This window comes from Tyto alba, unplaced genomic scaffold (assembly GCF_018691265.1).
Source record: "Tyto alba isolate M040663 unplaced genomic scaffold, T.alba_DEE_v4.0 Super-Scaffold_46, whole genome shotgun sequence".
Taxonomy (NCBI): domain Eukaryota; kingdom Metazoa; phylum Chordata; class Aves; order Strigiformes; family Tytonidae; genus Tyto; species Tyto alba.
The window spans coordinates 7076937-7091157 of record NW_024881322.1 but is presented as its reverse complement, the minus strand read 5'-3'; the positions used below and the strand labels follow the sequence as shown (position 1 = coordinate 7091157).

The 14221-nt window shown below is 34.2% G+C and overlaps 1 protein-coding gene across 3 annotated transcripts in view; it reads right to left on the bottom strand.

Annotated features, from left to right (window-relative positions):
- ULK4 (unc-51 like kinase 4) overlaps positions 1-14221 on the bottom strand; it is a 241264-nt gene that overhangs the window by 143888 nt on the left and 83155 nt on the right. For all 3 annotated transcript variants that reach the window (XM_042806318.1, XM_042806319.1, XM_042806320.1), the window contains 4 exons: positions 11079-11200; positions 10681-10737; positions 7431-7482; positions 7246-7340 (listed from right to left, as the gene is read on the bottom strand). In XM_042806318.1, coding sequence (XP_042662252.1) covers positions 7246-7340; positions 7431-7482; positions 10681-10737; positions 11079-11200 — 326 coding nt within the window. The remainder of the gene's footprint in view (positions 1-7245; positions 7341-7430; positions 7483-10680; positions 10738-11078; positions 11201-14221) is intronic.

The window sequence follows — 14221 nt, the reverse complement described above, 5'->3', positions numbered from 1 at the left end:
AGTTGCTGAAGGGAGAAGCAAGTATTAAATTGTACAGGAACCTTAAATCAGGTACTTCTTAACTCGGCAAACCTCATATTCTCTCCATGCCATTTGGGTCACTGTTTTTTAACTGATGTGTACACAAATTTGTAAACAAGATATGAATTAAGCAAATAATTATTGCAGTGAAAAACTGAAATGTAATAGTACAGAGAATATTTTTAATAAATTCATCAGTGAATTGCAGTTTCTGTACGTTATCTATCCAGAAGCATGGTATTATTATTTTGGCATTTTCTAGAACCGAAACAAAAGAACAAGAAATGCTCAAACAAGGATTAATTTTTTCTTCTTTTAAATGACTGATGACATCTATGTGGAATCCAATCTCCACATATGCATGAAGGTAGTCAGATATTTTTCTTGTCTCCGTCTTTATCACTAAGATTGCTTACTAAAAAAAGTGGGAAATATTCTTCTTTAAGCCTGAACAGACTAGATAATTCAAATATGATCATAGCTATATCTGGGGTTTCTGACATCTTCTAAATAACCTGATATCCAGTTCATGCTATAACCCTAACTGCACAAAGCCACCATTGTATAATTCTGTAACAATGGCATGCAAAGGCTATGCTGCCACACCTGTGCTGTTATCAATACCCTAAATAGCAATGAAGTACTAGAAACTTCCATACAAAACATTCACATCTCCCATCTATAATACATATGTTCAGGACCCAATAAAAATGTAGCTCTAACCTGGAAATGTTGTTTCTGATAACTGGAAAGAAGTAGAAAAAGAGTAGGAGAAATAGACTAAGCATAAAGCACAACTCCAGTTTCTAATAGAGTAACTCTTGAGTTAAGAAACTCCCTAAGCTGATACGGTACCTGTACTTTTGCATTTAATAATGCTTACTAGCCTCTTCTCCCATATACTCATCCAATCTTGTCTTAAATGTATTTATACTTTTAGCATGTGCAACACTTAAAACACTGAATTCCACACTTCAATTATTCCTTATGAAAAGGCACTTCCTTGCTTATTTTAAAGCAGTTAAATTGATATCTACTTATTTTTATTTTATGAAAACCATGAATAATTATTTCAAATGCATCTTTCCCATGTCATTCATAATTGTGAACTCTCAAGTCCTTTGTTTCCAAGCTGAAGTTCTTATCTACTCAGTCCCTCCTCACATCATCGAGCTGTGCTTTTTCCTTAAGCTTCATTCCCTTTGAGAATGAATGAATGACCACAACTGCATTCAGTATTCAAGGCTTGAGGGCCCCATGGATTTACCATGGCATAGTGATGTTTTTTTGCTCTTTTGTCTGATTTTTTACCAGTCATTTATAATAATTTATTTGTTTTTCTGATTACTGTTGAGTATAAAGCTATCATTTTCATAGAACAACGATGCTAAAAGATCTCTAGAATCAGTTACAAGTAGTTTAGAGCCTGACACTGCATATGCATAGTTGGAATGATTTTCCCCATGTGCATCGCTTGACATTTATCAGCATTGAATTGCATGTCATCTTATTGTCCTTTCATTCAATATCTTGAAACCTTCTGCAACTCTTCTGTCAGTTTTAATTTTTGCTACTGTGAATAATTTAGTGTCATCAGTCAGTTCTGTCACCTCCCTATTCATTCCCTTTTCTGGATTAGCTATAAATAGCACATGTTGCAACACAGATCTTTGTAAGGCACCATTCTTAATATACTTAATTTTTTAAAAACTGTTCTCTACTCTCTACTTAGTAAATTTTAACTAGTTAGAAGTTGATCTGTCAGAGGCTAAGAGGGAAGGGCCACCGATGGATTCCAAGAGTCTTTGGTGCATGACTTCGTCAAAAATTTTTTGGAAATTCGAGTATACTATCCAAACTCAGACCATCTGTCTCCATAACAGTCACTGAATTCCATAAGGAAAACTCTACTAGTGAGGTATGAGCACCCAGCAAAAGCTGTACTCACTTTTGTACAGCATTTTATTACTTATAAAAATCAGATCTTTTGAAAACAAGACACAATTTTTACAGAAATTCTTCTCCAAAGTCTGTAAGTTACTTTAACCCTCAAATGAGAAAGAAAGACAAGCCACAGTTTCAGAGTAGTTACGTATTCACCAGTTACTAGGAGGGTCTTGAAAGAGAAAACTGCAATTTCAGTCCTTCTCTGCTTGACTCCACTGTTGAGATGTCAGACACAAGGCCTTCTCGCTAAATATATGTGCTTGCTTTGTTAGAAACAAACAAACATTGCCTCAGCTTTACTTAACATCACCAAGCAAAGTCCAATCTCTATTAAGCACTCACTAAAAAGCAGTTATAACACTGCAAGGGCTCACAGTGGAAGGATCCAATACACTAAACCCCTATTTAGCAGGAGGTACCCCCTAAGCATGATGATGGAGATCTAAACTTCCATTCACTTGTGCTAGTCAGCAAGGATTAATTCAACTATTGATCATATATATGCAACCATCATGTATTAATGAACTAGCATATAACCAAACTTATCCATTATCCCCTACAACTTAGGCTATGTTTATTCGGATAGCTTAACCCTCTGCTCAAGGCCACAGAACTTACCTTAATATGGTTAATATTACCAACCTAACAAAATCTCTCCCTTGTTTAAAACGGAATTTCAGAGCTCTTCAAATCCATGCTTAAGGCCAAAGTCTTGACATATGGTGTTACACCGGCTGGACAGAAAAAGTAAGCAGGCTTACAGCCTGGTCCAGTAGCACTTGTGAACCATGCTGTCCTCAAGTGAAAAATCAAGCCGCAGAATTAAACTTACATAAAGAAACTACACTATCCATTCCGTGCAGTAATAGTATCCAAATTCTCAAGTGACTAAGCCCATTACCTTACTTCCAGAGATATTTCTAGAGGTATCTGGTTCTTTTCAGTGTGTGTATGTTTAATTTACAACTACTAACAAATATCTTCTGCTTATCCACCATTCACAAAATCATTTAGCTTGGAAAAGACCTTTAAGAGCATCAATTCAAAGCAGAACATACCAAAGCAAAGACCATTAGCTCCCAAACACCTTTTCTCTGGTCACATATAAGATCTACAACATCCAACAGCACCATGACATTTATTCTCAAGAAAATTCCATATACAAAGGTACTGCTGAAAGTGACCATGGAATTAAGATCACGATGCCTTCGAATTTCTTGAAGCATTTGCTGGAGGCGCAGCATGCTCCTCAGTGTTTTAATATTGCCAGTAATCACTCAGAATGTAATAGAAAAAATAATCTAATGCATGTTAGAATCAATTGGGGAGAAGGATGATATTGCAATATTTTGTTAAAAAAAGTCTTCAGAACTTCAGAATCTTCACTGAGGTGGGTTTTTTTCTTACTTCTGGGAAGAAACAGAACTGATTGACTGACTCAATATGTCAATTAGTACAGAACTGGTTTCACAAAATAGTCTCATGTCATGTGGATTAGCTTAATGGACAGAAAGCCACATGTGGTGTAGAATTTTAATCTACTTGAAAAGGAAAAGTGATTGAAGAAATGCTGTACATATGTTCGTAGAGTCATATCCTACACTGACAAAATTAAGGTATCAGTGGTTAGATCAGAACAGCCTGTGGATGAAGAATACCACTGATGCTGAATCAAGAAAAGACTAAGATGAGCAGAAAAAAGAACTTGCAGAAGTTTCTAACCCTTGTGTTGTCATCTTTGGCAAAAATAATAACTCTTATACAGTCAACCAGTAGATTTCCATGTCATACTGCTTTTCCCTTGACTTCCCAACAAACAACTCATCATGTTCGGCGTGCTTTTATTTTAGCCTGATTTTTAAATGTAAGTTTTAAAACCTTGAGGAAGAGAAACACTGCTGACAACTTTTGCCTCAACCAGAGAAGAACTTTCATGCTTTGGGTAAAACATCATCTGAACAGTACAGAGATCATTTGTGGGAGCTACACAGAGTATAGAAAGGATTCCCACAGGAACTGCCTACCATCATGAACATCATCACTTCTCAAAGAGCTCTGAATTAGCATATGTCCTTCTTTCAGGCAAATAAATATACTTAACAGAGAAAAGAAAAATGCAGATGATACAGTCAGCACAGAATTCTTCCAGTTAATTATATCTAAACCTTTACCAAAATTTGAAAATAAATATTATTATAATACTTACTATCTGAGTTTAATACATATTTTTCAATTTTGGTTATGTGGAGAAAACAGGCAGTTGGACTTGCGTCAGTTTAAGAAACCAGGGTTTATATTCCATTCTAGTCTATACAGACTCTTCTTGATGGCCTTCATCATTGTATTTATGTACCTGAAAATCTACAGTTTTGTCAAAATTTGCCAAGTCACACTTACTGTTAGTCTTTATATCCTGTAAAAATGCACACAACTGCATGCAGAATGAAATTACTGCTCACTACTGGCTTTCATTTGAGCACTTTCAATTAATTTCCCTTGACTTTATCACACTTAGCAATATATAATACTGTCAGTCCCCACAGAAATGAATTTCCTCAATAACTGACTTCAGGTTGATGGTAAGCAGAAATTTGATCACCAAGCAATCAATGTGTTAAATCATCTTTGCTCAAGGTACAAATGCAAAGGCAAATCAAACATGAGGTAAAACCCAGAACAAGCAATTATTTTCTTCACAAAGTGGAGAAGAAAAGTTGCCCTTAAATTCCTATGAACTTACAGAATTTCCATTGCAGTTAAACTAAAACCAGAACTGAACTGAAAAACTTACTGGTTCTGCTTGCTTAATATAACTTCACTTTTTATTATATTCATTAAACTTGATTAAAAATTAATTTAATATCTGATTAGAGACTTTAAAGCAATATCACAGTTGTAGTGGAACAAAAGCATCCGGTCAAGAAGGTTTTGGCTTTTCCCCCACCCCCTCCATAAAACCAACTTTGTCTAAATGAGCAATCCAGGCTTCAGAGATCAGGCCAGGATACACATTTCTCTACAGTAGAAGAGTTTCCTATTAGCTACTGTTATATATAAATATTGATCTGGAAGCTCAAACATGTCTCGCTTCAACTTTTTAAAAAAGCACCAAGTTCTGCTGGGTGCTGGCATTTATATTCATAGATTCCAGTCATGCTCAGCAAGCAGCAATTAGAAGATATCCCTTGAGTAACAGCAATTCTAAAAATATTCTGTATGCATCATAGAAGATGAAGTACCACTTTCCTCTAAAGTAATGTATGCTGTACATTCAAGTATAATTAGCACACTAGACTTCGTAGATAGTATTAAACTAATTACTGTTTGCACCACTAGTGGCAGATGTGGTTAGAGATTATTAATTACAGTGGACAATTTCTTGAATTTAACATACCAAATGCAAGGTAATTTATCCACTTCATTTTGTGTCTGAATGGCTATTTGCTGAGTGTCAGGACGGCTCTTTTAAATTAGGAAGAACTGTTATTTATGAAAATGAGTGAGTGAAGTACTACATTTTATTTTCTCAAAAAAAAAAAAAAAAAAAAAGCTGTTCATTGACAAGGGTATAAATATTTTTAGGTAATAAATTCCAATATGTACCTATTCTAAATCAGGGAAACTATTCCACCAAAGTGGTATGTGGCATAAATTTACAAGCACTGGACAAGCAGGAAGTTTTATCTTTAGCTACATAAGGTTAACTGATGTGCTCAGATGGATTTTAAATAAACATCTAAAATTGTCAATATATGTGAAGTAGTAAACTGCTCTTCAGAAATTTAGATATTTAAATAAAATTAACCTACTGCTAGCCAGAGCTTACTTAAAAGAGAGTAGGATAGTCATTCCCTCGCTTCACTATAACATTCTGCTGAATGTGGGGATGGGGAAGGAGGGGAAGAAGAGTTGCAAAGGTGAGCTGTCTCCTTGGTGCTATTTTTTCAGAGGAAAACCCCCCAGACCATTAAAGTTTAAACAGCCAGGGGAATTTTATTTAATGTGCTGACACAAGGTATTGCCATTTCAAAAAATGTTGGACCTCCATAAAAAAATGGTATATATTTCTGTCAATATAAGACACATTGACAAGCTGCGGAACTAAAATTATTGTTTTTAAATATTGAGGTGATTCTAGAATGATACAGTCATAATACAGTGACTTGCAGGCTGACAGGCATGTAGGGAGATATCAGTAGGCATTAATTCTTCACCTACATTTACATTTATTTTCGAAAACATTGTTTGCTAAATTACTTTAAAGTAGGTTGAACTGTTCAGTTTTGTACTATTTCCCCTCTGACTATTATTCAGTTAAATTTTTGTGCATAGGGATCATTTTTTGAATACCACTTTTCTGTGAGCATTAATGAAAATAAACATTAAACTTAATTAAATTCCAATTTATATTTTCCACTAACTTTACTATAGCCACATATTAAGACTTTATAATTTACTCAACTAACACACACACCAAATTGGATTCAACTTCTAAAATCATTTAATTTCTAAGATCACCCATTCTTATCTAGCACTATTCCTAAGATCACTCATTCTTATGCACTATAATTTGCAATTTGCTAATGCCTTTGATTTAAGTGCTATATTGAGTCTGCCCTTAACCTAATTCCAATACAAACACATAAATTTCAGTTTGAAACAACCGCTTCATAAGGTAATTGTTCTGGCTTCAGCTAGCTTAGCTCACAGTAAATCATTTAACCAAACACTTTAAAGAAAACAAAACTTAGTAATGTAAGAAGCTTACAGTATGTGGGTTTGGTAATTATTATGCAATTTTTAGTAAAGAAAAAAACCAAACACAACCACCATAACTGCTACTGATGATCTCATCAGGAAGAGTGTTGATGGCATGGGACCTCAGAGGTGATCTTTCCAAGCTACGTTAAAAGCAAAATGACAAGTAGTGGTGATTTGCACTAATATACAGAAACTTACTTTGAGGTTGAAGAAAGACTTACAGAATTCAAGAGTTATATTTACATGAAAATTATTTTAAGAATGGCTATTTCTAAACTTTAAGCCTTTCTTGTTAGCTCTTTAACCTCTCAACTAAATATAGTACATTCTCTGAATGCCTTGCTGCTTCTTTGAAAATTAAGTCTCTCTATAAACAATAAGGATTTTTGCTGTCAAACAGAACCACAATACATTTCAAGCCATATTTTAAGCAGTTTCTAAATCTTCAAAACATTCTATTTATCAATGGAATTAAGCCAATTAGCCGGCAACTATTTAATTTGTTGCCAGACTTACAGTCAAGCGATGGATTGTCAACAAGACAGGATGCTGTGTTACTGCTTCAAAGGTTGATAAAGTAGTCTTAATCAATTCTTCTGATGCAGCTTGCCCTATAGGTAAAAATCATAATATTTCTTTATAAAATGCAACAGTTATAATGCTTGCATATAGAAGTACTGCAATATCATAGGTTACCTTACCTATTGCTCCATCCAGGTTTGTTTCTCCTGAATCTATTGATCTGATAAAATTCTAAAGAGGAAGCAGCATGTATGTTAATGCACTTTAGAAACAAAAAATAAGAAGAGTAATCACTGAATAATGACAACATGAAATTCTTTAAGGGACTGTGTAAATACAAAATGTTAATGCACCTACATTAGGAAACACTGTCATAATAATTAAGAAATGAAAGACTGAAAGCATTCATGACCTAGCTGTTACAACAATTTTGCAAGTCTGTAATGCTGCTGGACACTTAAACGTAGAGTACAGTAAGGACTATTACTCTGACTAATATCAGGAATGATAACATTTCCAGCTAAAGAGACAGTAATGAAATGTCTTTATTGCTAACAGAAAACTGTAATTTCTTAGAAGACTTTGAACTACTTTGGTCATGGCTATGCTAAAATAACTCATAAAAAAGACAAAGAACCTTCCAGAAAATGCAATTTTCTCTTATTTGTACCATCTTTTTGATCTCCATGCATACTACACAGACTGTGGATACAGTTACACACAGGAGAACATACAAAAATGCATAATCTTCTATTAAAAATCACCCAAATTAGTCACCATTTTTTTTAGAACCAGGACAACGAATTGTTAGCAATCTGGGTTAAGTAAATACAGTACAATTAGACCCATTATTCTTCTCCCTTTTAATGATTTCACTCTTTTGCTTTCACTTCTATGCATAGCTATTTATTTCAGAGAGGATGAAAAAGACGTGTTACTAACGTTTGCTAAAGAAGGAAACATTCTCAGCAGAATTTATAGTATACTCTTTTTTTACTAATGCATTATTTAATACGCAGAGATTTTACCATGGATAAACATCTCATTTTCCATTTGCACACATATCTTTTTATTTATATGATGAAAAGTATTAAGAAAATGATGCTTGTTTTATATTTCACTATCAGTTAAAGTTTTATTATATATTAAATTGGTAGAAGTGTCTACATGGGTTATCCTTTTCTCAGTATGTAAAGAAACATCTGAAGGATTCTTCTCTAATTGAAAATAGTTAGAAACTAATTATATATTTCATAATTTAAATGCATCTCAGAGGCAGTCATAAAAAGCAACTGCTTCTATAAAAAAATCAGTTATTTTCCTGATCATTTGAATAAAAAAAAATGACTAGTTATTATCTAATTAACTTGTTTTGCAAGAGAGTAAATTATTTTGTTTTCTCATTTAAGATAGTTTCATACTTAACCACAGTCTCAAGACCAATTTAGAAAAATCAATACAGTTGGTGCAAAAAATCATTCTGGCTACTAATGATTATTTCCTTAATTTTATATTAGAAACACAAGAAGATGATGTATTTATAGAAAAACTCCCGTTATCTAGGGTTTTTTAAGCAATGGAGAGAATGGTGTGTGTATTCTGCTACAGGTGAGTCTGTGCCCTATGCACTCCTCTAGGAGCCTACTATTAGCTGTGCCTTTGGGGCAGAGCATGTCCTCCATTTATTTCTATTCACAGCTGAAAACATGAAAGGACTGTCCGGTCTCCCTCTCAATTTCTTTGCACAACACTACTGAAAATTACAGTGATGATGGAAATAACTTCAAAGCAGCAAGAAAAAAAAATTCTCAATGAACAACAGTTACAGGAAAATAACTACTCCCTCCCAGATACCAAGCACACATCTTTCCACTCCAAATACTTTATTTTTGTTAAGAGTAAGATGTTTGAATACATCAGGGGAAAAAAAAAAAGTAAAAAAACAAAAAAAACTGAGACTAACTTGCTAAAGTCTTAGAGATCTCAGTTATAGCACAGTACTTCAAAAAAATACAAGCTGATAATCAAATGTCCTTTTATAGGTGTCAGTGGAAATGTTGCTAAACAAAAAATTCCAGGGTAGACTGTTGCCTGGCAGAATGTATAGTTACTCCTCCAGAAATAATTATATTAGTCATATCATAATACAGTTATATAAAATGGATTTAAATTTTATATTAATTTTTCAGATATACTACTTCCCCTCCCTTTCTCATGTGTAAGTTGAAATAGTGTAAGTTCCTGAAATGCCTTGTTCAATGGAGACAGAAGGACAAGATGCAGGAAATACTCCGGGAAGTAATCATCATCTTGATCTGAGAGGAGAGCTGTGCTAGTATAACTAGCCTGACTTCCTCAGTCAGTAGTTCAAGCAAGTTGGAGTAACATCAAAAGAAAACCCACCTTGTACCTGGTCTGCTGTACCTATCTTGTTGACAGAAAAATTTCACCTTCTAGAAGGCTGATCCAAAACCATTAATAAATCTACTGCCTAGTTACAAATGCTCCAAAGAGATAGAAGGCTTTCTAATTCATCATGTACAGACTTAACATTTTTTTCTTCATTCTAATGATAATTTTTATACAAATATTTTAGTAGAGCTAAATTAAAACCACATTTTCTTGCAATCAAGAGCCAAAGGAGAAGTGAATCTGAACAGTAAACTTTAATCTAGCTGTCTCTGGTGATGCATTTCTTCATGTTATTATGGAAGTAAATACTTAGTTGTCATTTATGAACCCACGTACTTAAAAGTATTTGCTTAAGTCTGAAATGTGACTTCAAAACCACTTTCTTTCTCATTTAGCAGAAACAATTGTTTTCATATGAGGAAATTACAGTACAACAGTAACACTTCACTTTTGCTATACTATCCCATGGCACAGCTAAAATGGTAGTTTTCTATTTCTAATGACATAAGTAGGTTGCAGATGCTAACGTGAAACAAACATCTTAGTTCTGTAGTTTACAATCCACAGCTTTTCGTGAACAAAAATACTGGCAAAAAGCAAAAGGTGGTAAAAGAAGATAATACCTTAAATATAGATTACATTATAATTTATCTTTCTACTCATAAAATACTAGCATATAATTGTAGAAAGAGTATTCTGTGTAATTGAGAGCTAAATATTTCTACCTTGAAATATAGCATGCAGGCAAGTTTCAGTTTATCAGACATGTGCAGAGTTTCTCTATACTTGAACACAGGACAGTATATTTTCCCTTTGACCCAACAGATTACTACAGATAATATTTTCTGATAATATAAGGAGTTTTAAATATAATCAAAGCTTAAATTTTATATTCAGAATAAAGTTCTCTCTCCAATTTATAAATGTAATGTAATTTTATTACACTAAAATAATTCCCCAAATTTTATGCATATGTATATTTGGTAAACAAGATATAATTTAGATGGCTACACTCACAAGTAAGGTCCCATAGTTGAAAAGAAACTCCTCTGTGACTATCCAGGGACGAAATACCTATTTGAATTTAGCAAAAGTTGAAAAAAAAAATCACATTAAATGCATTATCTTATGACCAGAAAAATAAAACATGTATTTCACAGCCATATTAAAAAAAAAAAAAAAGGACAAAATATGTATTTGCTTCTATCATTAGAGTTGTCTTACGATGTTTAAAACTAAAGCTTACATCTTTAATGCTGTTACATAGCTGGAATACTCATCAACATATCTACCCATTAAAAGTTCTGTTTTATCCAATCTGATCGTGATCACTAGAAATCAGATTTTGGGAAACTGCAAGAGTTTATCCTTTATTTAACCATGTTTTCAAGGGGGGGGAGTAAAAAAAAATCTACCTGTGATGCCACAAGATGAAGCACTACAGGCATCATAGGAAGGCACATCTTCAGCTGCTTGGCCTGAACCGTTGATGGGTGTTTACGTCCAGAGACATTAGTTAAAGCAGTGATAATGTCACCTACAGAAAACAAACTTTCAGATTGATCTAACAGAATTGCTTTACTAAACAACAGCAAATGACATCTAAAACATCTCTGTCCAGTATCTTCTGTTGAATCCCATCTTCTCTCTCCTGCCGGAAGCAGTGTTTATGTTACTGCATGATCAATCAGGCTGATCCAGCACTTTTCTTTCCCAGCTCAGTGTTCAGCCAGGCCAATTTCCTGCTCTGGTTACAGGGACAGGCACACAAATGTGAACTCTGGCAAAACAGTAAGGATCGAAATATACAGCAGGTGTAGAAGCAAAGATCAAATTACCCTTCTTGGCAGGGTGAATTTACACTGGCTTTAGGTGGTTACATATGCATAGAATTATACTCCTGAAATTCTATGGATGCAATTCTATTTCCAGCGAAATAAAAAGCAAAATTCTCATGACTTCCAGCTGACCAAGAGCTGAATTCACCATGATTAGTGGGTGACATAACGCTCAAGCACTATGTTTTTCCTGCAACACAGTACAACTAGAAGAAAGAAACAAACATCCTCCACCCTCTGCATTTCCAAAAGATCTCTCCACTAGCCATGCCCCTACACATTCTCATACAGAAGTTTAACAGTGATGCAAGTAACCTAAACCAACAGGAATTCTCATGTTTTCATAAAAGAGGTAACAGCAGGTCAATGAGAAAACCTAGTTGCCTCCATAACAACCCTCAGATGCAGCAATGAGGGGGAAAAAATTTTAACTGCATTAATGAAAATTATACTTCAAACTTCAAAAGCAACATGTAAAAATCAAGGAACCTTATGCTAAATTTGTGTTACATTAACTATTGTCTCAGAAAAGCAAGACCTCTTCTTCATGGGATAAAGAACAGAAGCAGCATGAGAAGTGTCATGGCTCATATGCAAAGAACAAAAATTCTGTCCCTATAGCCTGAAAATATTAAAAGCCAAAACGTGTCTTCAAAGAACACTTACTATATTTTGTTACCTAATGAGAGAGCTGCACAGAACTGTAAAAGGGAAGTCACATAGACATTAAATAAATAAAGGACGGGATTTGGTATTTTATACGATTTTCATGCCAGAAAAGGCCCTTCCTTTCAGAGCAAGTCACAGAGTTTATTCATGTTGAATAATACCAATGCTTTTCTTCTGCTCCCATGGAGTTCAGTTTTCAACATAAGCAGAAATGACAGAGCCTGGCACTGAAGTAGGTCGTAAAAATACCTGGCTTTAAAGATTTGACTCATTCTATAATATACTGCTCAAGAAAGCGTTGTCTAAAACTCTCCAAATACATAAACCAAAATCTTGGTTTTTCATCAACATGTTTTTGTTTTGAATAACTGACAATACTGTAATTCAGCAAGACCTCTCGGTGATTACAAAAATACAACTTCCTGATCAATCTACTCTCTTCCAACATTTTCAGGCCCATGTAATCATTACATTTACTAATTTTGCAGTTGATAAATAGATATGGTTTAATTTTTAGCGTAGTCTAAGCAATTAAGATCTACTTCCCAGAAATATGTTAAATATTGTAAATGCAGAAATAGAATTACATTCTTACCTACAGAACTAAAATCTTTTTAAATTATCCACAAGACTAACAATTTATTTAATTTGATTAAGTGTATCTTTAAGGCCAATTTCTAGAACTTGTTAGTCTATTTGGTTTATAGCTACATCTGGTGGAGGAAGATGGGATGAGTAAGGATCTTACATAAACGTGTATTAAAAAAAAAAGCCAGCTAGGATTAATTCTAAATCGACAGCTAAACTGCTTTTAACTGTTCCAGTTTGCAAATCTGGTTACTTTTCTTAGAAGCCCATAGCTTTTACCTCCTCAGTCAGAACATGTTCCTTCTTCATACTCAGAGCAACAAAAAGAAAAAGCTTCTGACACATGAGGACAAATAGTGACAGATTGCTTAATCTTAATAAAAACAATCAACACACAAATCTAGCTTGGAAAAGAAAACAAGGTGTAAAAATTATGCTTGATACATACATTGTCAACAATGCATTGAAATTTTACATCTGTAGTAAGAAAACTCAGCAGAGTACATGTTAAAGCAATCGATGTATTATGTCTTATAATGATAGTAACTATATATTTGATGTATAGTACTTTCAGGTTCTGAGGAAACATCAGGGCCTAGCATATTAGTTACATACAGTACATACAGACAGTAGGAGGTGAATTTCTATCTCAAATAGTTATAGTCTAAGACTTCCAAATCCTGAAATATAGCCAGTATATGAACCTGATATTTAGTTAGAAAAACAGGGTCATGTATTTGCAGCAAGGCAAGAATTTGCATTGTCATAGAAAGTAAAGTTTCTATTAAAATAGCAGCATGACATTTAGGTCTACTGACCTTTGCAGTGCTACCATTTCATTTTCAATATTCCAGTGATAATGTAGAGAAGATGAAAGACAAATCAGGTATCACCTCATCAGAAAATAATTTTATGAAAAAATGTTTTATCATTTAATGACAAAGCATACACAAACAAGGTTGGTTTTGGTCCCTTTCTTTTCTTCAATACTCACAACATTACCTTTTTTGTCTTCATATTTATTTTTCTTACTCTATTCTGTGGGAGATCTCACCCACTATAAGTTTTAATAAGAATTCTGATGATGATTCAGACAGGCCCACTAATCTTGTATTTTCTCCTTCTCCCTCTTTCCTTCCCTCCATCCTTCCCTCCCTCTATCCCTTCTCCTCTCCACCCTTCCTTCTACTCAGTTCCCTCCCTTCTCCTCCACTCCTTTCCTTCCTACCCTCCTCTCTTCCCTTCCGCTCTCCTAGCTCCTCACACTTCCCCTCCTCCTTCTTCCCTTCCCTCCGTAACTCGCCTCCTTCCTTTCTTTCCTTTCTCCCTTCATTCACTCTTAATTAACTTTTTCAAATAAAAGCCTAATTTTTCCTCATATAACATATAGCTCAGCTTTTTCCAGGAAAGACAATCCTACCATTCTTACTCATCTAGAGTAATTTCTGTGACATTTCTTTTAC